The 22,071-nt window shown below is 43.5% G+C and overlaps 2 protein-coding genes across 4 annotated transcripts in view; one reads left to right on the plus strand and one right to left on the minus strand.

Annotated features, from left to right (window-relative positions):
- Positions 1 to 23: 23 nt before the first annotated feature.
- Positions 24 to 13,125, minus strand: adrm1 (ADRM1 26S proteasome ubiquitin receptor). 2 transcript variants are annotated; one of them, XM_064956205.1, is made up of 10 exons: positions 13,017 to 13,125; positions 11,260 to 11,516; positions 10,874 to 10,990; positions 9,919 to 10,042; positions 9,662 to 9,830; positions 8,991 to 9,133; positions 1,479 to 1,604; positions 761 to 918; positions 508 to 610; positions 24 to 309 (listed from the first exon to the last, which is right to left on the minus strand). In XM_064956205.1, exons 2-10 carry the CDS (start codon positions 11,467 to 11,469, stop codon positions 224 to 226), a joined length of 1,236 nt encoding a protein of 411 aa, XP_064812277.1. In that variant the 5' UTR covers positions 11,470 to 11,516; positions 13,017 to 13,125; the 3' UTR covers positions 24 to 223. The 2 variants fall into 2 exon arrangements, with proteins under 2 accessions (XP_064812277.1, XP_064812278.1); XM_064956206.1 differs by lacking the exon at positions 1,479 to 1,604.
- Positions 13,126 to 14,762: 1,637 nt separating this feature from the next.
- Positions 14,763 to 22,071, plus strand: part of LOC135527703 (dnaJ homolog subfamily C member 5-like) — a 33,453-nt gene continuing 26,144 nt past the window's right edge. The window contains exon 1 of one of the 2 annotated variants that reach the window (XM_064956208.1): positions 14,763 to 14,974. The gene's annotated coding sequence lies outside the window, so the exon portion shown is untranslated. Of the gene's footprint in view, positions 14,975 to 15,211; positions 15,376 to 22,071 lie in introns of those variants that run through there. The other variant, XM_064956209.1, reaches the window with a different exon arrangement.

Consider the following 22,071-nt stretch of genomic DNA (forward strand, 5'->3'; position numbering starts at 1 on the left):
AAAGTTAAAGAGAAAGGCATTGGTAATTTTCATTATTTTATGAATTTAATGTTAATGTAAATGCATTGAACACACACAAGCTATTCAAAGACGATTGATTCGTTGGCACATGCATTTTCTGTAAAGATGCATCTGAGAAATGCTAAATATTCGTTGAGGCAACACTCCAGACTAGCGGTAAGTAACACAAGGACGTGTGTCAAGAGACTCCAGGTCAGATCTTCTAATCCAGGCTCATGTCCTCGTCATCATCCTTCTTGTCTTTACCCTTGTCAGTCCCTTCCATGGCTTTGGCAAACGCTTCCACATCTAAAACAGAATTTTTAAAAAACAAACAAACATGGGGGTTTCAGTGCTTTGCTCAAGGGGGCAGCAGATGGTATATTGATGCCAACCTCTGGTTACGAGCCTGTCTCTAACTTCAAGGCAACTGCTGCCCCCTGTTTGCCACATGTGCTTACTGCTTGTGTGAGGATGTGTAAATTATGTTGTGTGTGTGTGGGTCACCTCCTTTGTTTGCTGCATCAACAGCCGCAGAGGGCAGACCAAACTGGTTCATGAGAGGTCCGAGCTGTCCTGATGCCAAGGCACTGCTGAACATACTCATCGCCTGGGAAGAGAGACACACACACAGAGAGAGGAGTTTAGCATTTAAGGGAATGTTGAGGAGGTCCTTTGGCAGTCATACCCAATCAAATGTTTCTCTATAAACTAGGAGATATACTGTCGTGACTATCGGTTTAAAAAAAAATTCCTTAACCTGTTGGAACTGTGGCGAGGTGAGTGTGTTCTGGATCTCTTCTGCACTCTGAGGTAGAGACTCTCCCGAGGGCAGGTAGGGTAGGAGCCTCTGCTGTACCTCAGAGTTAGACAGGATAGGAGCCATGATCTCTGGGGTACACACACTGGCCAGGTCCACTGAGGAGAGGGTCAACACAATGATAAAAACACACACTATTACTTCATGAAGACGTATTTTATTTTTTTATTTCACCTTTATTTAACCAGGTAGGCTAGTTGAGAACAAGTTCTCATTTACAACTGCAACCTGGCCAAGATAAAGCATAGCAGTGTGAACAGACAACACAGAGTTACACATGGAGTAAACAATTAACAAGTCAATAACACAGTAGACAAAAAAAAGGGGGAGTCTATTTACAACATGTGCAAAAGGCATGAGGAGGTAGGCGAATAATTACAATATTGCAGATTAACACTGGATACCGTAATACGTAATACCAGATATGTCACGGTCTACTCATCTAAAGAAAATGTCCACGTGAACTGTAGTCATGTATTGCCTACAATTTATTATTCAACTACACTCTCTTTAAAAAATATTTAAAAAAATAATCCCTAGTTAGTCATCTAAAAACAAGCTAATTGTTACAAAAAGTGAGACAAAAACAAAGCCACTAATTATCTGTAGAATGTATACTACTTCTCCACATCAATTTCCTTTTCTGTCGTCCGCTTACCGTCACCTCCCTGCACGGCGACGGCAGCCGACATGGCCGGTACGTTCATAGTGGCCAGGATGCTCTGCAGGTCGCTGAGCTGGATGGGCTGGGTGGGGGAGCCGACGGCTGCCGGCACTACGGGGGCTGCAGCAACAAATCCAATCAAATCCACGTTTATTCGTCACGTGGTCTAGGGTGTTAAGCCGAAACCTCAAGCACAAGTGTCTACAGGTGACCACTACCCTTTAACACAAGCTCTCCATCTTCCCCCCTCTTTCTACATATTCAATAAACTAACAAAATGTGTGTGTGTGTGTGTGTGTGTGTACACACACACATAAATAAATACACAAAAGTATGTGGACACCCCTTGAAATTAGCGGATTCAGCTATTTCAGCCACACCCGTTCACAACTTGCAGACTTGTTTACGTGTTGCTGTGCGTTTTGTTGACAACCTTACTTTGCTACCTGACAACTTTACGGTTTTTTATTTTTTAATTACCGTTTATATTTTTAGTTTTTCCCCCCCCTCACTCAACTTTTTATCTGGACGTGGTTCGTCAGGACCTCCACCAGCCGAAGCTAAGTAGTAACATTAACATGATGCCTTCTAATTGCAGTCGCTGTACTCATAATATACAGGAGAACGATCGCCTTACGGCGAGGATAGCTGTGCTACAAGCCCAGCTTCAGACGCAATCGTTAGGCAGGGTCATTTCAGTGTAGGAAAGGATGAAACAGCGTCTGTGCCACCAGTAAGTACAGATAGTAACGTTAGTATAAATCCCCTCGCACAGTCCCCGCAGCCGGACAACTTTCTCACGGTTTCTGGAAGGAAATGCTGTAGGAACGCTCAACCGGTGTCGCTCATTCAGCCGACAGAAACTTTCAACCAGTTTTCCCCATGAAGCAGCGAGTCGGAGTCAGAGGCCGAGTCTTCTCTGGTCTCTACTCCTCCCGTTATGGGGTCTGAGGCGCCGAAGCTTCCCACCATTAGCTTTGACAAATTGAAAACCCTAGTCATTGGCGACTCCATTAGCCGCAGTATTAGACTTAAAACGAATCATCCAGCGATCATACACTGTTTACCGGGGGGCGGGGCTACCGACGTTAAGGCTAATCTGGAGATGGTGCTGGCTAAAGCTAAAACTGGCGAGTGTAGAGATATTGTTATCCACGTCGGCACCAACGATGTTAGGATGAAACAGTCAGAGGTCACCAAGCTCAACATAGCTACAGCGTGTAAATCAGCTAGAGAGATGTGTCGGCATTGAGTAATTGTCTCTGGCCCCCTCCCAGTTAGAGGGAGTGGTGAGCTCTACAGTAGAGTCTCTGGCCCCCTCCCAGTTAGGGGGAGTGGTGAGCTCTACAGCAGAGTCTCTGGCCCCCTCCCAATTAGGGGGAGTGGTGAGCTCTACAGCAGAGTCTCTAGCCCCCTCCCAGTTAGGGGGAGTGGTGAGCTCTACAGCAGAGTCTCTGGCCCCCTCCCAGTTAGTGGGAGTGGTGAGCTCTACAGCAGAGTCTCTGGCCCCCTCCCAGTTAGGGGGAGTGGTGAGCTCTACAGCAGAGTCTCTGGCCCCCTCCCAATTAGGGGGAGTGGTGAGCTCTACAGCAGAGTCTCTAGCCCCCTCCCAGTTAGGGGGAGTGGTGAGCTCTACAGCAGAGTCTCTGGCCCCCTCCCAGTTAGGGGGAGTGATGAGCTCTACAGCAGAGTCTCTGGCCCCCTCCCAGTTAGGGGGAGTGGTGAGCTCTACAGCAGAGTCTCTGGCTCCCCTCCCAGTTAGGGGGAGTGGTGAGCTCTACAGCAGAGTCTCACAACTCAATCGCTGGTTGAAAACCAATTTCTGCCCCTCCCAAAAGATAGAGGGCCAATTATCTACAAATTCTTTCTGGGACTCACCCACAAACAGGACCAAGCCTGGCCTGTTAAGGAGTGACGGACTCCATCCTAGCTGGAGGGGTGCTCTCATCTTATCTATCAACATAGACAGGGCTCTAAATCCTCTAGCGCCACAATGAATTAGGGTGCAGGCCAGGCAGCAGGCTGTTAGCCAGCCAGCTTAGTGGAGTCTGTCACTAGCACAGTCAGTGTAGTCAGCTCAGCTATCCCCATTGAGACCGTGTCTGTGCAAAACTAAACATGGCTGTGTTCGCCTTAGCAGTCTCACTGGAATAAAGACCTCCTCCATTCCTGCCATTATTGTGATACCTCACATCTCAAAATAGGGCTACTTAATGTTAGATCCCTCACTTCAAAGGCAATTATAGTCAATGAACTAATCACTGATCATAATCTTGATGTGATTGGCCTGACTGAAACATGGCTTAAGCCTGATGAATTTACTGTGTTAAATGAGGCCTCACCTCCTGGCTACACTAGTGACCATATCCCCCGTGCATCCCGCAAAGGCGGAGGTGTTGCTAACATTTACGATAGCAAATTTCAATTTACAAAAAAAAAAAAAAAAAAAAGACCTCGAGCTTCGAGTCATGAAATCTCTAAAGCCGACTCAATCACTTTTTATAGCTACTGTTTACAGGCCTCATGGGCCATATACAGCGTTCCTCATTGAGTTCCCTGAATTCCTATCGGACCTTGTAGTCATAGCAGATAATATTCTCATTTTTGGTGACTTTACTATTCACATGGAAAGGTCCACAGACCCACTCCAGAAGGCTTTCGGAGCCATCATCGACTCAGTGGGTTTTGTCCAACATGTCTCTGGACCCACTCACTGTCACAGTCATACTCTGGACCTAGTTGTCCCGTGGAATAACTGTTGTGGATCTTAATGTTTTTCCTCATAATCCTGGACCATCGGACCACCATTTTATTACGTTTGCAATTGCAACAAATAATCTGCTCAGAGCCCGACCAAGGATCATGAAAAGTCGTGCTATAAATTCACAGACAACACAAAGATTCCTTGATGCCCTTCCAGACTCCCTCTGCCTACCCAGGGACAAAAATCAGTTCACCACCTAACTGAGGAACTTAACTTAACCTTGTGCAATACTCTAGATGCAGTTGCATGCCGAAAAACATTTGTCATAAGAAACTAGCTCCCTGGTATACAGAAAATACCCGAGCTCTGAAGCAAGCTTCCAGAAAATTGGAACGGAAATGGCGTCACACCAAACTGGAAGTCTTCCGACGAGCTTGGAAAGACAGTACCGTGCTGCTCGATCATCCTATTTTTCAAACTTAATTGAGGAAAATAAGAACTATCCAACATTCATTTTTGATACTGTCGCAAAGCTAACTAAAAAGCAGCATTCCCCCAAGAGAGGATGGCTTTCACTTCAGCAGTGATAAATTCATGAAGTATATATATATCTTTTGTTTCATGATCATTAGAAAGCAAATTACGGACTCCTCTTTAAATCTGCGTATTCCTTCAAATCTCAGTTGTCCTGAGTCTGCACAACTCTGCCAGGTCCTAGGATCAAGAGAGACACTGAAGTGTTTTAGTATAATATATCTTGACACAATGATGAAAACAATCATGGCCTCTAAACCGTCAAGCTGCATACTGGACCCTATTCCAACTAAATGAGCTGCTTCATGTGCTTGGCCCTCCTATGTTGAACATAATAAACTGCTCTCTATCCACCGGATGTGTACCAAACTCACTAAAAGTGGCAGTAATAAAGCCTCTCTTGAAAAAGCCAAACCTTGACCCAGAAAATATATTTTTTAAACTAATCGGCCTATATCGAATCTTCCATTCTTGTCAATTTTTTAGAGAAAGCTGTTACGCAGCAACTCACTGCCTTCCTGAAGACAAACAATGTATACAAAGCTTCAGTCTGGTTTTAGACCCCATCATAGCACTGAGACTGCACTTGTGAAGGTGGTAAATGACCTTTTAATGGCATCAGACCTAGGCTCTGCATCTGTCCTCGTGCTCCTAGACCCTAGTGCTGATTTTGATACCATCGATCACCACATTCTTTTGGAGAGATTGGAAACCCAAATTGGTCTACACGGACAAGTTCTGGCCTGGTTTAAATCTTATGTCGGAAAGATATCAGTTTGTCTCTGAATGGTTTGTCCTCTGACAAATCAACTATACATTTCGGTGTTCCTCAAGGCTCTGTTTTGGGACCAATATTGTTTTCACTATATTTTACCTCTTGGGGATGTCATTCGAAAGCAATGTTAATTTTCACTGCTATGCGGATGACACACAGCTGTACATTTCAATGAAACATGGTGAAGCCCCAAAATTGCCCTCGCTAGAAGCCTGTGTTTCATACATAAGGAAGTGGATGGCTGCAAACTTTCTACTTTTAAACTCGGACAAAACAGAGATGCTTGTTCTAGGTCCCAAGAAACAAAGATCTTCTGTTGAATCCGACAATTAAACAGTCGTCTCAAATTAAAAACTGTGAAGGACCTCTGCGTTACTCTGGACCCTGATCTCTCTTTTGTCGAACATATCAAGACTGTTTCAAGGACAGCTTTTTTCCATCTACGTAACATTCAAAAAATCTGAAACTTTCTGTCCAAAAATTATGCAGAAAAATTAATCCATGCTTTTGTTACTTCTAGGTTAGACTACCGCAATGTTCTACTTTCCAGCTACCCAGATAAAGTACTAAATAAACTTCAGTTAGTGCTAAATACGACTAGAACCAAAAAAAATGATCATATTACTCCAGTGCTAGCCTCCCTACACTGGCTTCCTGTTGAGGCAAGGGCTGATTTCAAGGTTTTACATGGGCTTGCTCCTACCTCTCCCCGATTTGTTCCTGCCGTACATACCTACACGTACGCTATGGTCACAAGACGCAGGACTCCTAATCGTCCCTAGAGTTTCTAAGCAAACAGCTGGAGGCAGGGCTTTCTCCTATAGAGCTCCATTTTTATGGAATGGTCTGCCTACCCATGTGAGAGACACAGACTCGGTCTCAACCTCTAAGTCTTTACTGAAGAGCCATCTCTTCAGTGGGTCATATGATTGAGTGTAGTCTGGCACAGGAGTGTGAAGGTGAACGGAAAGGCTCTGGAGCAACAAACCGCGACTTGCCTCTGTCTCTGCCTGGCCGGTTCCCCTCTCTCCACTGGGATTCTCTGCCCCTCACCCTATTACAGAGGCTGAGTCACTGGTATACTGGTGCTCTTTCATGCCGTCCCTAGGAGGAGTGAGTCACCTGAGTGGGTTGAGTCACTGACGTGATCTTCCTATCTGGGTTGGCGCCCCCCGCCCCCGGGTTGTGCCGTGGCGGAGATCTTTGTGGGCTATACTCGGCCTCGTCTCAGGGTGGTAAGTTGGTGGTTGAAGATATCCCTCTAGTGATGTGGGGGCTGTGCTTTGGCAAAGTGGGTGGGGTTATATCCTTCCTGTATGGCCTTGTCCGGGGGTATCATCGGATATGGCCACAGTGTCTCCCGACCCCTCCTGTCTCAGCCTCCAGTATATATGCTGCAGTAGTTTGTGTGTCGGGGGCTTGGGTCAGTTTGTTATATCTGGAGTACTTCTCCTGTCCTATCCGGTGTCCTGTGTGAATTTAAGTGTGCTCTCTAATTCTCTCCTTTCTCTTTCTCGGAGGACCTGAGCCCTAGGACCATTCCTCAGGACTACCTGGCATGATGACTCCTTACTGTCCCCAGTCCACCTGGCCGTGCTGCTGCTCCAGTTTCAACTGTTCTGCCTGTGGCTATGGAACACTGACCTGTTCACTAGACGTGCCGTTTTTCAACTCTCTAGAGACAGCAGAGCGGTAGAGATACTCTTAATGATCGGCTATGAAAAGCCAACTGACATTTACTCCTGAGATGCTGACTTGCTGCACCCAACAACTACTGTGATTATTATTATTTGACCATGCTGGTCATTTATGAACATTTGAACATCTTGGCCATGTTCTGTTATAATCTCAACCTAGCACAGCCAGAAGAGGACTGGCCACCCCTCATAGCCTGGTTCCTCTCTAGGTTTTGGCCTTCTTGGGAGTTTTTCCTAGCCACCGTGCTTCTACAGCTGCATTGCTTGCTGTTTGGGGTTTTAGGCTGGGTTTCTGTACAGCACGTTGAGATATCAGCTGATGTAAGAAGGGCTATATAAATTAATTTGGTGTGTATAAAATCGAGCACACAGCCATGCAATCTCCATAGACAAAACATTGGCAGTAGAATGGCCTTAATGAAGAGCTCAGTGAATTTCAACGTGGCACAGTCATATGATGCCAACTTTCCAACAAGTCTGTTGGTCAACTTTCTGCCCCGCTCGAGCTGCCCCTATCAACTTTAAGTTCTGTTATTGTGAAGTGGAAACGTCTAGGAGCAACAACGGCTCAGCCGCAAAGTGGAAGGCCACACAAGCTCACAGAACGGGACTGCCGAGTGCTGAAGCGCGTTAAAATAGTCTGTCCTCAGATGCAACCGAGTTCCAAACTGCCTCTGGAAGCAACGTTAGCACAAGAACTTTGTCGGGAGCTTCGTGAAATGGGTTTCCATGGCCGAGCAGCTGCACACAAGCCTAACATCACCTTTTGCAAAGCCAGGAGTGTTGTAAAGCTCTCAGCCATTGGACTCTCGAGCAGTGGAAACATGTTCTCTGGAGTGATGAAATACGCTTGAAGATGGGTTTGGCAGATGTTAGGACAACGCTACCTGCCAAAATGCATAATGCCAACTGTAAAGTTTGGTGGAGGAATAATGGTTCAGGCCCCTTAGTTCCAGTGAAGGGAAATCTTACCACTGCAGTATACAATAACATTATAGACGATACTGTGCTTACAACTTTGTGGCAACAGTTTGGGGAAGGCCCTGTTTCAGCATGACAATGCCCCCGTGCACAAAGAGAGGTCCATACAGAACTGGATTGTTGAGATCGGTGTTGAAGAACTTGACTGGCCTGCACAGAGCCCTGACCTCAACCCTATCGAACACCTTTGGGATGAATTAGAACACTGACTGTGAGCCAGGCCTAATCGCCCAACATCAGTACCCGACCTCACTAATGCTCTTGTAGCTGAATGGAAGCAAGTCCCTACAGCAATGTTCCAACATCTAGAGGAAAGCCTTCCCAGAATAGTGGAGGCTGTTATAGCAGCAATGTTCCAACATCTAGTGGAAAGCCTTACATTTAAGTCATTTAGCAGACGCTCTTATCCAGAGCGACTTCCCAGAAGAGTGGAGGCTGTTATAGCAGCAATGTTCCAACATCTAGTGGAAAGCCTTCCCAGAAGAGAGGAGGCTGTTATAGCAGCAATGTTCCAACATCTAGTGGAAAGCCTTCCCAGAAGACTGGAGGATGTTATAGCAGCAAAGAGCGGGGACCAACTCCATTTTAATGACCATGATTTTGGAATGAGATGTTGGAAGTGCAGGTGTCCACATACTTTGGGTCATGTAGTGACACACACACACACACTTTGACATTGCACCGTTTACACTTCGCTTTGTTGCGTCAGACAGAATACAGCGGGGTGTAAACGGGACAATTAAAATATAAAAGTATAAATGGTAATAACCAATAAGGTGCAACACTATAGACAGAAGAGATGGTAATAACAGTACCAGCAGGAGTGGTGGGGGTGACCGTGGGGGAGGCAGCGGAGGTGGCAGCAGGGGTAACTGGAGTGGTGGGGGCCACGGTCGAACTGATCCTGGTGGTGGTGGAACCGGAGGAGGGGGTGACAGCTGCAGACTGACTACGGGAGCTGTGGTGGGGAGGTAAGAGGCGGAGGAATTATAAATGATTTGTTATGATGCGTACTGTGATCGTAGCGCAGCTTGTATCTCGCACTCCGACCTTTGCAACATTGTTTCAATTTTGAAATGCGATCTCAACCGGCCCACAGAGAATGAACGCGTCAGAGCTGTTCTGAGACAGGTGAAATAATGCATCAAACTGTTTGTGGATATACACAAAAACCATGTCAACAGAACTGGTAAAAATGTCATTTAATGCAGCTGGTTTTCCGTCTCTCCAACTTCAGTCTGACGTGATTGTTTAGTATATAGTTGTTTTAGCTGTGTAGTTGGCTGGCTACGGAGCCAAAGGAACGAAGGAACAGCTTCTTTAGCACAGCTGTGCTGATCTAGGGAACAGCTTCTTTAGCACAGCTGTGCTGATCTAGGGAACAGCTTCTTTAGCACGGCTGTGCTGATCTAGGGTACTCTGCTCCGCCTCGACCGCAGCAAAAGTCGTATCACACGCCCCCCCCCTCCCTGCTAGGGCCTCTTACCTGGAGGATGAGGAGCTGGTAGCAGGGCCTCCACTGCCTAACAGACTGGCGAGACCTGGTCCTGCTAGGGCCCCTAGACCACCAAGTCCTCCCAGACCAGTTGGTCCAATCAGCTGCATCAGCTGTGTGTGGCTCATGTTACCCAGGAGGCTTTGCAGGCCACCCTCACCTGGGGGAAGAAAAAATTAATAATTCTGAACTTAAAACAATTCAAATAAATTGTTATTAAAATGTTGAGTGGTCTGTGTGTGTCCTACCTCCTAGAGCAGACAGCTCGTGGCTGCTACTGCCTCCACTGCCCAGTGTTCCAGGCATGGGAGGGTTGTTCAGGTACTCATTCACCTTACGGCAATACTCCTCGTCCTTGTCCGATTTAGGCTCCTGGTGATCACAGGAATCAATAACATTAAGAGATCAATATCAAAAGTATTGGCTCTTGGTGACAAGAGAAATGGATAACATCATAAAGAATAAAAAGTGAAGTAAAAAAATAACATAATCTTGTGTTTTATATCATATTTTAAAAACAGCTGATGAAACTAACACTGTAATAGTGTGAAAACATATGATTGGCGTTATTTTCTGATTCTATTTTTAACTATCAACACGGGACCTTCTAAATCAACAGGTTTGCATGGGGCGGGAGTTTTTCCCCAAATCAAATGTATTTGTCACATACACATGGTTAGCAGATGTTAATGCGAGTGTAGTGAAATGCTTGTGCTTCTAGTTCCGACAATGCAGCATTCCATGGTGACCTCACCATACGTAAAAAAAAAATAATAATAAGTTAACAGACCAATAACAAAGAGCGTTCCAAATCTCTCTACCAATAACAGCTAGGATTCAGTTCTAGCTTGAGAAATAGTTATTTGGCTCATTTGTTATATATTTTTTGCACATTTTAATGTTAATCTATTACAGTAAGATACTGAATTGTTCCCAAGAAAACATTGAATATATTTATTTAAAAAAAAAAGCTGCTTTGGTCCTTTAAGGGTCTAACAAAATCCCATAATTTCATTGACTGGTCCCAGGTCCATTTATACTGTCTTTCCAAACTCCTATGGTCATTGTCACACATTTGGAAAGACCGTACCAACAGACCTGGGACCACCAGGCTAATTAATTCCCACCTTGCCTTTGACAGTTCCACGTCAAAAGAAATGGTATTATGTTAAATGTTATGTGTAATGTTAATTCAACCCTCACCTGCATCCAGAAGAACAGCCTCTTGGATCCAGCCTTGAACTTGAGCACAAACACACGCCCAGTAGTACACTGGCTCACCTTCTTGAACTCACAGTCATCAGGGAAGATGATCAGGTCCTGGAATCAAAAAAAGCACTGATATTATAAGACTTACCGGAAACCATCACGTTTTCTTTTTACTGGGTTAATATTGTATAAAGTCGTTAAGATATTCTTCAGTTTATATACTGTTTCACTACCAGAGACATCATAGCCTGGTACAAGAATCTGTTTGTGCAGTTTTACAATCTCCATTGCTGCCATCTTTGGGCAAACCAAAATTGGGACCAGTCTAGAGACACTACGCCATCTGATTCAACTTGATCTAAATCCAGCAATCCACTCACATCATCAACATTTCCAGATCCCCGGTCCTTCCAGCAGAAGTGGATGAGGGAGTCGTCCGTCTGTTGGACATACACACTGCCCTTACGTTTGTCCGGTGTCACTGTGCTACCCTTCATGGTCATCTTACCGGCACGAAACTCCACCAGATATTTACTGGACGAGCCCCGGGAGCCTGACACCAGGCTGGGGAATAGGGCACCTGAAGACATGATGATCCTCGGGTTGTTGACAGACAAGTAGGCTGGTTGGTTTACTTCTGAAGTGGGAGGAGACAAGAAAAAAAATGTTTTCCTGACCTAGCAGACAGTTGCACGAGCAACTTAAAAATGACTATTAACGCCATAGTATTGTTCTGCAGTGTCACGTAATTTTGGACAATTCTTGAAAATGTGCCGTGTAATTACTTGGACATTATATACACTGAACAAAAATATATATAAAAAAAACACAACATGCAACAATTTCAACGGTTTTACTGAGTTTATATAAAAGGAAATCTGTCAATTGAAATGAATGAATTAGGCCCTAAATCTATGGATTTCACATGACTGGGCAGGGACGAAGTCATGGGTGGGCATTAGGCTTGAGAGCTAAGCCCAGCCATTCAGAATGAGTTTTTCCCACCACAAAGGGGATTTATTACAGACATAATTACTCCTCAGTTTCATCAGCTGAAGGATGGCTGGTCTCAGACAATCCCGCAGGTGAAGAAGCCGGATGTGGAGGTCCTGGGCTGGTTACACATGGTCTGTAGTTGTGAGGCAGATTGGACGCACCTACCAAATTCTCTAAAACGACGTTGGAGGCTGGTTATAGCAGAGAATTGAACATTAAATTCTCTGTCAGCAGCTCTGGTGGACATTCCTGTAGTCAGCATGCTGATTGCACCCACCCTCAAATCTTGAGACATCTGTGGCATTGTGTGGTGACACAAAACTCCAAATTTTAGAGTGGACTTTTACTGTCCCCAGCACAAGGTGCACCTGTGTAATGACCATGCTGTTTAATCAGCTTCTTGATATGCCACACCTGTGGTGGGATCTGGAGTGGCGCAGCGGTCTAAGGCACTACATCACAGTGCTAGAGGCATCACTACAGACCCAGGTTCGATTACAGGGGGGGATTTGGCCAGGGTAGGCAGTCATTGTAAAATTAGAATTTGTTCTTTACTGACTTGTCTAGTTAAATAAAATATTAAATAAAAAATAAAAAAACTCTAACCTGTCAGGTTGATGGATAATCTTGGCAACCGAGAAATGCTCACTAACAGGGATGTAAACAAATTTGTGTGCTAAATCTCAGAGGAAAAACTCCATGCGTATGGAACATTTCAGGGATCTTTTATTTCAACTCATAAAAAACACTTTACATGTTGCGTTTATTTTATTTTTGTTCAGTGTAACTAGAAAAATATTTGATTGGACAATTAAACTGCAGTTTCAAGACGAGACAAATCAACCAAAATATGTTGTTTGGCTAACTATCAATAAGAAATTCATAAAATGGAAACGTATAATCTAAAACAACATTTCGCTTGTGTCTGGCTGTATCATGATACCTGCTAGCTAGTTAGCATAAGCTAAGTAGCTAGCTAACGTTAGCTCATGACAAGGCTAAAAACTCTAAGCTGAGGACGGGACTAGTTTTTCAAAACCGTCATTCTCAAGAAAAACACATATCGATGTTCTCTCAAATTTAACTGAATAATTAATCTTTCTACATTTCACATACCGTATACAATGTTTTATTGAATTACCTGAAGTTTAGCTGGCAACAAAAGTTATCAGACTTCCTCGTTGCTCTTCTTCGTGGGTTTGCGTAAACTGTTCGCTTCTTCTATGGTGACTCTTTCGCAATTCTACCAGTAGAAAACGTGACCATCGCCACTCAAATAGAAATGGCAAGCACATTGGATTTCCTGTGGTTTTTATTTTCCTGGATGTTAAACCCAAGGATATACTGCTCAATTAAACAATGTAAAAATTTGTTGTCCTGTGAGATTTTGTAAACAGAGATTAAAGGCTTCCAATTAGTGTATAACATTTACATTTACGTCATTTAGCAGACGCTCTTATCCAGAGCGACTTACAAATTGGATAAAAAAAGTGTATAATGGAAAGTCAAATATGACTTGACCTTTACAAATAAAGTGTATTACAACGAATGCCCCTTGCTTAGATAGGCTTTGTCCTCGTTTGCTACACTAGTGTCAAATGTGGGTCTCGAGGCTACCAAAGACACGTGACAATAGAACTCTAGGATTGTCATAGTTCTATTTAATTCTACATGTGCATGCCTCTCTGATGGCCTCACAGGCGCCATCCCACTTCTGACACCAATGTCTCATATACACTGCAACTGGGAAGTGGTCCTCCATAGGAATGAATGGAATTCTACAGTATTTCAATTACATTTTTTCAAGGATAAAATTACATGTATTTAAATATTTTTGTAATGGGGACAGTAACAGTAGAACTTTCCAGAAATTATACTTTAAGGAAAAGGTTGTATATATTTGTATGTTTAGCTCACATAATATTTCTTACACAAGCATGTTGCTACACCTGCAATAACATCTGCTATATACGTGTATGTGACCAATAACATTGTACTTGATTTAAAAGTATGCATTAAAGTGTCTGGAATAGAATAAACATGTAAAAAAAAATGTAGACATTAATAAATGCATTTCAATAACATCAAAATACATTTTTACAACGGTGGAGGAGTGCCAAGATGGAGGCTTCAAAACAGCGCCTCCTATTAGTCACATCTAGTATATATATAAATCATTGTTAGGTAAACTAGTAACAAGCCTACCTACGCAAGACTTGATACAAAACAATGCCAGGTTAGACCTATCAATAAAGTTCCAAAATCTGATGCAGGAACGGGTTCATGTATTTCTCCATCAACGACTAGCTTTTAGGGACGTTGAAGGATAGATCAGACATGTTATAGAAAGATATTGTAAAGTGGACTTTGGGAAAAGGGAGAAACACTACTCAATTTTTCTCGATTACATCACTCAGGACGGATTTGAAGAACAGGAAAAGGACATCAAAAACAAAATCCCTCGTTTTTGTCGAGATCAGAAAATAATTGTGTGAACAACTTTTGTTATATCGTGATTACAATACAATTATTTTGTGATCGACAAAACGAGGGAATATTTTGATTTTATTGATATGACTTCTGTGCGAATTCCCTCATACCTCCCACTTTTCCAACACCCAGTGTGACAACATTTCAATTGAACCTGTGCTACATTGCGGGAACGATTTGTACTAATACACGTTTCTCCAAAACGTTATTCTATGTACTTGAACAAAGGGTGTAATTCATTATGCCAATTTTGTTGCAAAATATATCTTAAACGGAAACAAACGGAACGAAGCAAACCCCTCCGTTGTTTTTTTATTTTTTTTTTAAATTTTATTTACATAATGGTCGTTCAGTACAACACCGTTTCCGTTATATGTTTTCGTGATGAACGCAGCCCCCGGATGTGGGAGGGATTGACAGCCAACCAGGACCGCTTCTAGTTTAGCTAGTTTACTACGTGCTCTTTATTTATTTTATTTTATTTATTGAGTGCTCAACCAAAGGAAGAGAGCGTGTGTACTGTTGCTTTTTTGTTGTTGTTGGTATGCGAACAAACATAGATACCTTTTTCAAAATCGAAAGATCAACTGTGCCCAAAGTAGCTAAACGGTAAGAAGTGCATTTGGATAGTATGTTTCCTATCTCCCCCCCGGAGTGGCATGGTAGTATGCTTCTCCACCCGGCCTTGGATTAGAGAGCTAATGTTAGTGAATGGGTGGATGGTGTTAGCTAATCTAGTAACCACGAACCCAACATAGACGATGTGTTTCCCTTTTTGATACGGTAGCAAGAGATTATCCGCTTTACCGTTTTGTCTTCCGATCTTTATTTTATAGACAGCTAGTGGGAGATTGCTTATAGGTTGGTTTTATAACGTTTAAAAAATAAGTAAAAAGCCAATTCATCATGGCCCGGTTAACGTTAGCTGGCTAGTAAGTTTAGCTATATTTTAGTTAACTATTTACCTAGATAAACATCTCAAATTTAATATCCAGCTAACATGGACCCCGGTGAGTTGAGTAATTCTGGATTTGCTGTAAATGGGACCGGTGATTTATATCTAACTACCTAGCTAGTTAACGTCAGTTGTTGTCGATGTTTGTCAAAACTAATGTTTTATCTACTTATATATATATATATATATATATATATATATATATATATATATATATATAACACTAAGTCATGTTAAGGTCCCCCTGATCAAAGATTCGTTATGTTCTTTAGCCAGCTAGTTAAACAAAATCGGATATAGGTCTGATTTATTTTGCCCTGCTTGGACCCTTTTACATGAATCTAGTTCCTGTTAGCTATTTAACTGATCAGCTGATGCCAGTACTAGCCATGTTAGAATGTCATGCCTTTGCCATTTAAGAAGAACAGAACAGCTCAAATGTATTATATATTGAGTCCAGTGAGGCCAACCCACACATACAGTAAGTCTGTGGGCCAAACAAGCCCTTTATTCCACAACACGAGTTACAAAGGATTCTGGTCACTATAATGGAAATGAGCTACTTCTCATACAGACTGGATGCATGATTTAGTGATGTAGACAGCAACACATATAGCATGGATATGCCTGCAATTTCCTCCAAAAACCAACACACATTTAGCATTGTGTGCACATTTTTTAAAGGGAGTTGTTTCATTATGTTGTCATCAAGAAGATGGGCATCACTGACTCTGACAATGGCTGACTTAGTGACTATAGAGGATATCATAAATCAAATGTGTGGTTCCTTATTAGGCATGTCACACAGCCAATCCTGCATCCCAAGTGGCGCAGCGTTCTAAGGCACCGAATCTCAGTGTCCCTACAGACCCTGGTTTGATTCCAGGCTCTATCACAACCGGCCGTGATCGGGAGTCCCATAGGGCGGCGCACAATTGGCCCAGCGTCGTCCTGGTTTGCGTTTGGCTGGCGTAGGCTGTCATTGTAAATAAGAATTTGTTCTCAACTGACTTGCGTAGTTAAGTAAAAAATATGGCCAACCTTCATTTGAGCTCATTTGAGGGTGTGGATTAGCGGCCTAGCTAGCGACCTCGCTAGTGTCAACAAGTTCATTGTGTGTGTATAGGCCTAAAACGTGTGCTATTGACAGTCTTACTGCTTCAGGCAAGCTGTGGGTGGAGCTGACCATTAACTTACAGTATTGGTTTGAATGTTGTTGACCCAACATGTTTGTGGTGGTTACGGGTGATGTAGTGGTAATAAAATTGGTGGGTAAAGTCTGATTGCCGGTCGTGGTGGAAAAAAAGCAACGCTTTTTATGGGTGGGAGGGGCAAACTGTCCCAGAAGGGGGCACACAAACTGTCCCGGGGGGGGGGGGGGGGGCACACAAACTGTCCCGGGGGGGGGGGGGGCAAAACTGTCCCAGAGGGGGGGACTGTCCCAGGGGGAGGGAGAGGAAAAGGAGGGTAAACGGTGTTTACTTGCGTTTACCCTCCATTACTGGCTAGTTTCTATCCATGGTACCAGAGAGGATGGGCCTACTTCTCCTTTCAGGCATTACATTTACATTTAAGTCATTTAGCAGACGCTCTTATCCAGAGCGACTTACAAATTGGTGAATTCACCTTATGACATCCAGTGGAACAGCCACTTTACAATAGTGCATCTAAATCATTTAAGGGGGGGGGGGTGAGAAGGATTACTTTATCCTATCCTAGGTATTCCTTAAAGAGGTGGGGTTTCAGGTGGTTTCAGGCATGTGGAGAGCAGTTTAACTAGTTGATCTTCGTGTCTTGTGATCTCTGTCCCAATACATTGTTCAACTTTCACTTCCATTGTCCCTGCTCTCGCACTCTCACTCTTCTCTCACCGAATGACATTCTTCGCTAAGCTGCTGCTTCCACATGTGGAAAGGGGCCCACAATAGGGTTTGTAAATCAGCACTGTACACTATCAACACAATGCACAGTAAGCATCCCATTAAGGAAAATACCGTGTTTCTGTCTCAAATGGTACCAGGGCCCTAAGGGTAGTGCACTACTTTTGACCAGGGCCCTATGGGTAGTGCACTACTTTTGACCAGGGCCCTATGGGTAGTGCACTACTTTAGACCAGGGCCCTATGGGTAGTGCACTACTTTAGACCAGGGCCCTATGGGTAGTGCACTACTTTAGACCAGGGCCCTAAGGGTAGTGCACTACTTTTGACCAGGGCCCTATGGGTAGTGCACTACTTTTGACCAGGGCCCTATGGGTAGTGCACTACTTTTGACCAGGGCCCTATGGGTAGTGCACTACTTTAGACCAGGGCCCTATGGGTAGTGCACTACTTTAGACCAGGGCCCTATGGGTAGTGCACTACTTTAGACCAGGGCCCTATGGGTAGTGCACTACTTTAGACCAGGGCCCTATGGGTAGTGCACTACTTTAGACCAGGGCCCTATGGGTAGTGCACTACTTTAGACCAGGGCCCTATGGGTAGTGCACTACTTTAGACCAGGGCCCTATGGGTAGTGCACTACTTTAGACCAGGGCCCTATGGGTAGTGCACTACTTTAGACCAGGGCCCTATGGGTAGTGCACTACTTTAGACCAGGGCCCTATGGGTAGTGCACTACTTTTGACCAGGGCCCTATGGGTAGTGCACAATCTAGGCAAAAGGGTGCCATTCGGTTGGCCGCTGCCCATTTAGTTAATTAATTGGATGCTTTTGCTTCAGAGGTCTATTCCAAAATGTTAAATTAGAGAGCTGAGCTAAGCAGGTTGTGTGTGTGTGTGTGTGTGTGTGTGTGTGTGTGTGTGTGTGTGTGTGTGTGTGTGTGTGTGTGTGTGTGTGTGTGTGTGTGTACGCGCAGCTGTGTTTACCTCGGGGCTTGTACCTCCTGTGTCATGTTACTTTGCTAACATTGATTGTACACAAGGAGGAAGGCATTGGTTGTGGGATAGCTGATAGGACTGAAAGGGAAACCATCTACTCACCATTTAGCAAAGAGCACAGTAGGGCACGCTAGCTGCCTGGCAGTCTTGTTTACCCTATTCCCTATATACTGCATTTGTTTTGACCTGAACCCACAGGGGGAATAGGTTGACTAATTTGATTTCACGCGTATAGCCTCTGTGCAGCTGCTCAGTATATAGTGTATATAAATGCAACATACAATTTTCAAAGATTTGACTGAGTTACAGTTTATAAGGAAATCAGTCAATTTAAATATTTATTAGGCCCTAATTTATGGATTTTATATAACTGGGAAGACAGATATGCATCTGTTGGTCACAGATACCTTTTAAAATGTTATGGGTTGTGGGTCTGAAAACCAGTCAGTATCTGGTGTGACCACCATTAGCCTCATGCAGCACGACACATCTCCTTCACATAGAGTTGATCATGATGTTGATTGGTGGGGAATGTTGTTCCACTCCTCTTCATTGGCTGTGTGTTGCTGGATATTGGCGGGAACTGGAACACGCTGTCGTACACGTCGAACCAGAGCATCTTAAACATGCTCAATGGGTGGCATGTCTGGTGAGTATGCAGGCCATGGAAGAACAGGGACATTTTCAGTTTACAGGAATTGTGTAAAGATCCTTGCGACATGGGGCAGTACATTATCATGCTGAAACAGGATGTGATGGCAGTGGATGAATGGCACAACAATGGGCCTCAGGATCTCGTCACGGTATCTCTGTGCATTTAAATTGCCATCGATTAAATGCAGTTGTGTTTTGTTGTCCGTAGCCTATGCTGCCCCTACCATAACCCCACCACAGGCACACTGTTTACAACATTGACATTTATCCCTTTACACTTGTGTGTATACGGTAGTTGTTGTGAATTGTTAGGTTAGATGTTGGTTGTTACTGCATTGTCGGAACTAGAAGCACAAGCATTTCGCTACACTCGCATTAACGTCTGCTAACCGTGTGTATGTGACAAATAAAATTAGATTTGATCAGCAAACCGCTTGCCCACACAACGCCATACACGACGCCTGTCATCTGCCCGGTACAGTTGAAAGCGGGCTTCATCTGTGAAAAGCTCACTTCTCCTGCGTGCCAGTAGTAATCGACGCATTTTGAAGTTGATTTACGACGCCAAACTGCAGTCCCGTCAAGACCCCGGTGAGAACGACGAGCAAGCAGACGAGATTCCCAGAGACAGTTTCTGACACATTGTGTATAAATGATTTCATCAGTTGTCCGGGTGGCTGGTCTCCGATGATCCCGCAGGTGAAGAAGCCAGATGTAGATGTACTGGGCTGGTGTGGTTAAACGTGGTCTGCGGTTGTGAGGCCGGTTAGATGTACTGCCAAATTCTCTGAAAACAACGTTGGATGCCGCTTAATGTAGAGAAATGAATACAAAATTATCTGGCAACATCTCTGGTGGATAAAGCTACAGTCGGCATGCCAATTGCACGCTCCCTCAACTTGAGACATCTGTGGCTTTGTGTTGTGTGACACAACTGCACATTTTAGAGTGGCCTTTTATTGTCCCCAGTACAAAGTGCACCTGTGTAATGATCATGGTGGTCAATCAGCTTCTTGATATGCCACACCTGTCAGGTGGATGAGTTATATTGGTAAAGGAGAAATACTCACTAACAGGGATGTAAACAAATTTGGTCACAAAATTGCACTGAAATACACTTTTCTTAGTGCGTATCGAACATTTTTTCATTTTCTTAAAAAAAAAAAGTTTTATTATTTCACCTCATGAAACATGGGACCATGTTGTGTTTGTATATGTTTGTTCAGTGTATTTTTGTCTGGGTTACGCTGTCTGTGTGTTATCTGCATCCATTATGGAACTGAGAGGACATTGAAAGCGAATTAACTGATCTCTGTATAAGTGTCTGGAACATTTAATTTGAATTAAAATTAACATTTAACATTTAATAATAGCAGAACTGTCTCTTTAGGTCCAGGGATCGTAGTTCATATAGCCCACTTTTTGTTATCCTGAGTAGTGATAATTTTGGCAGCTATGTTAATTATTTGTCTTTTAATATACCTTTTTAGTCTTTAGTCATATTTTAGTCATTTCTAGTTATCAGTTGACTAAAATTGGACAAGTTTTGTTTAGTTTGTCACTGACATTTTAGTCAGTCAAAAAAAAAACAACAAAAGAAAGATTCTATAAAATAATGATTATTTAGGCTACTTCCATTGTGGTCGTTCAGATATCCTTGTCCAACTCGGTCTACTATCCCCTAATATGCCTTAGTTGGCAACGTGATATTGTGGCAGATGGTAACCAGTGCCAGCCATAGTTAACCATATAATTATAAAGCCTTGGTAAGAGGGGGGCCCATAGAAAGCTCTGATTTTTCTCTCTGTCATAACTGTCAATGGGGGTGAATGACAGTGGTTTCCTAGAAAAAGAGGAGAATTGGAGCTTTACGAAAATGACAGAAATATTACTGTACTCCTAATTAGTCAACAAATAGTTGTTGTTTTTCCCCCTATATGTGTATGTACAGTATATGTGTGTGATGGGATGGATAGACATTATGAACAGTATGTATTATTATTTATTTTATTTTACCTTTATTTAACTAGGCAAGACAGTTAAGAACAAATTCTTATTTTCAATGACGGCCTGGGAACAGTGGGTTAACTGCCTGTTCAGGGGCAGAATGACAGATTTGTACCTTGTCAGCTCGGGGATTCGAACTTGCAGCCTTTCGGTTACTAGTCCAACGCTCTAACCGCTAGGCTACCCTGACGCCCCGATACAATGTATATGTGTAGAATACATGGATAGAATGTAGTATATGTGTAGAATATATAGTATATGGATACACTATGTAGTATGTGTAGAATACATTGATAGAATATGGAGTATATGTAGTATATATGTAGAAAATGTGGGAAGCATAGTATATGTACAGCAATAGTTGAATAGGATGGACTTGACTAGAATATATTATATACATATGTAATGAGTAGAACAGTATGTAAACACTACTAAAGGGACCCGTGTTCCACTACTAAAGGGACCCGTGTTCCACTACTAAAGGGACCCGTGTTCCACTACTAAAGGGACCAGTGTTCCATGATAGTGATGATATGTTAGCGAGCTGGCTATGGCTATCCAACAGAGAGGGATGCTAGGTTAGCTAGCTGGCTATGACTATCCAACAGAGAGGGATGCTCGGGTAGCTAGCTGGCTATGACTATCCAACAGAGAGGGATGCTCGGTTAGCGAGCTGGCTATGGTTTTATTAAAAGGGGTGTTACTACTAGATGCAGGCAAGAATGTGCAAGGCAGTATTGAATGTGTCCCTGACTGTCCATGTGTCAGGTTGTAGCAACCTGGTTATAGATTAAACTTCGAGTATCATGAAGTAGCCTAAACCTATCGATGTTACATTTAACTGGGTGAATGGGAGATGAATGCTGTAATAAATAATAGAAATAAGACCATGCTCATGAAAACAATCGTACTCGCTCATTCTTATGGTATATTATGACAGCATTTAGTGATAATAATATTATTAGATAATACTGACATGGTGTCCCCCCCCCCCCCCCCCAGTCAGATAAAACTGACATGGTGTTCCCCCCAGTCAGATAAAACTGACATGGTGATCCCTCCTCCCCCCTGTCAGATAATACTGACATGGTGTTCCCCCTCCTCCCCCCAGTCAGATAACACTGACATGGTGTTCCACCCCCCCCCCCCAGTCAGATAATACTGACATGGTGTTCCCCCCACCAGTCAGATGATACTGACATGGTGTCCCCCC

The sequence above is a fragment of the Oncorhynchus masou genome, chromosome 33, assembly GCF_036934945.1.
Source record: "Oncorhynchus masou masou isolate Uvic2021 chromosome 33, UVic_Omas_1.1, whole genome shotgun sequence".
In the NCBI taxonomy this organism is placed as follows: domain Eukaryota; kingdom Metazoa; phylum Chordata; class Actinopteri; order Salmoniformes; family Salmonidae; genus Oncorhynchus; species Oncorhynchus masou.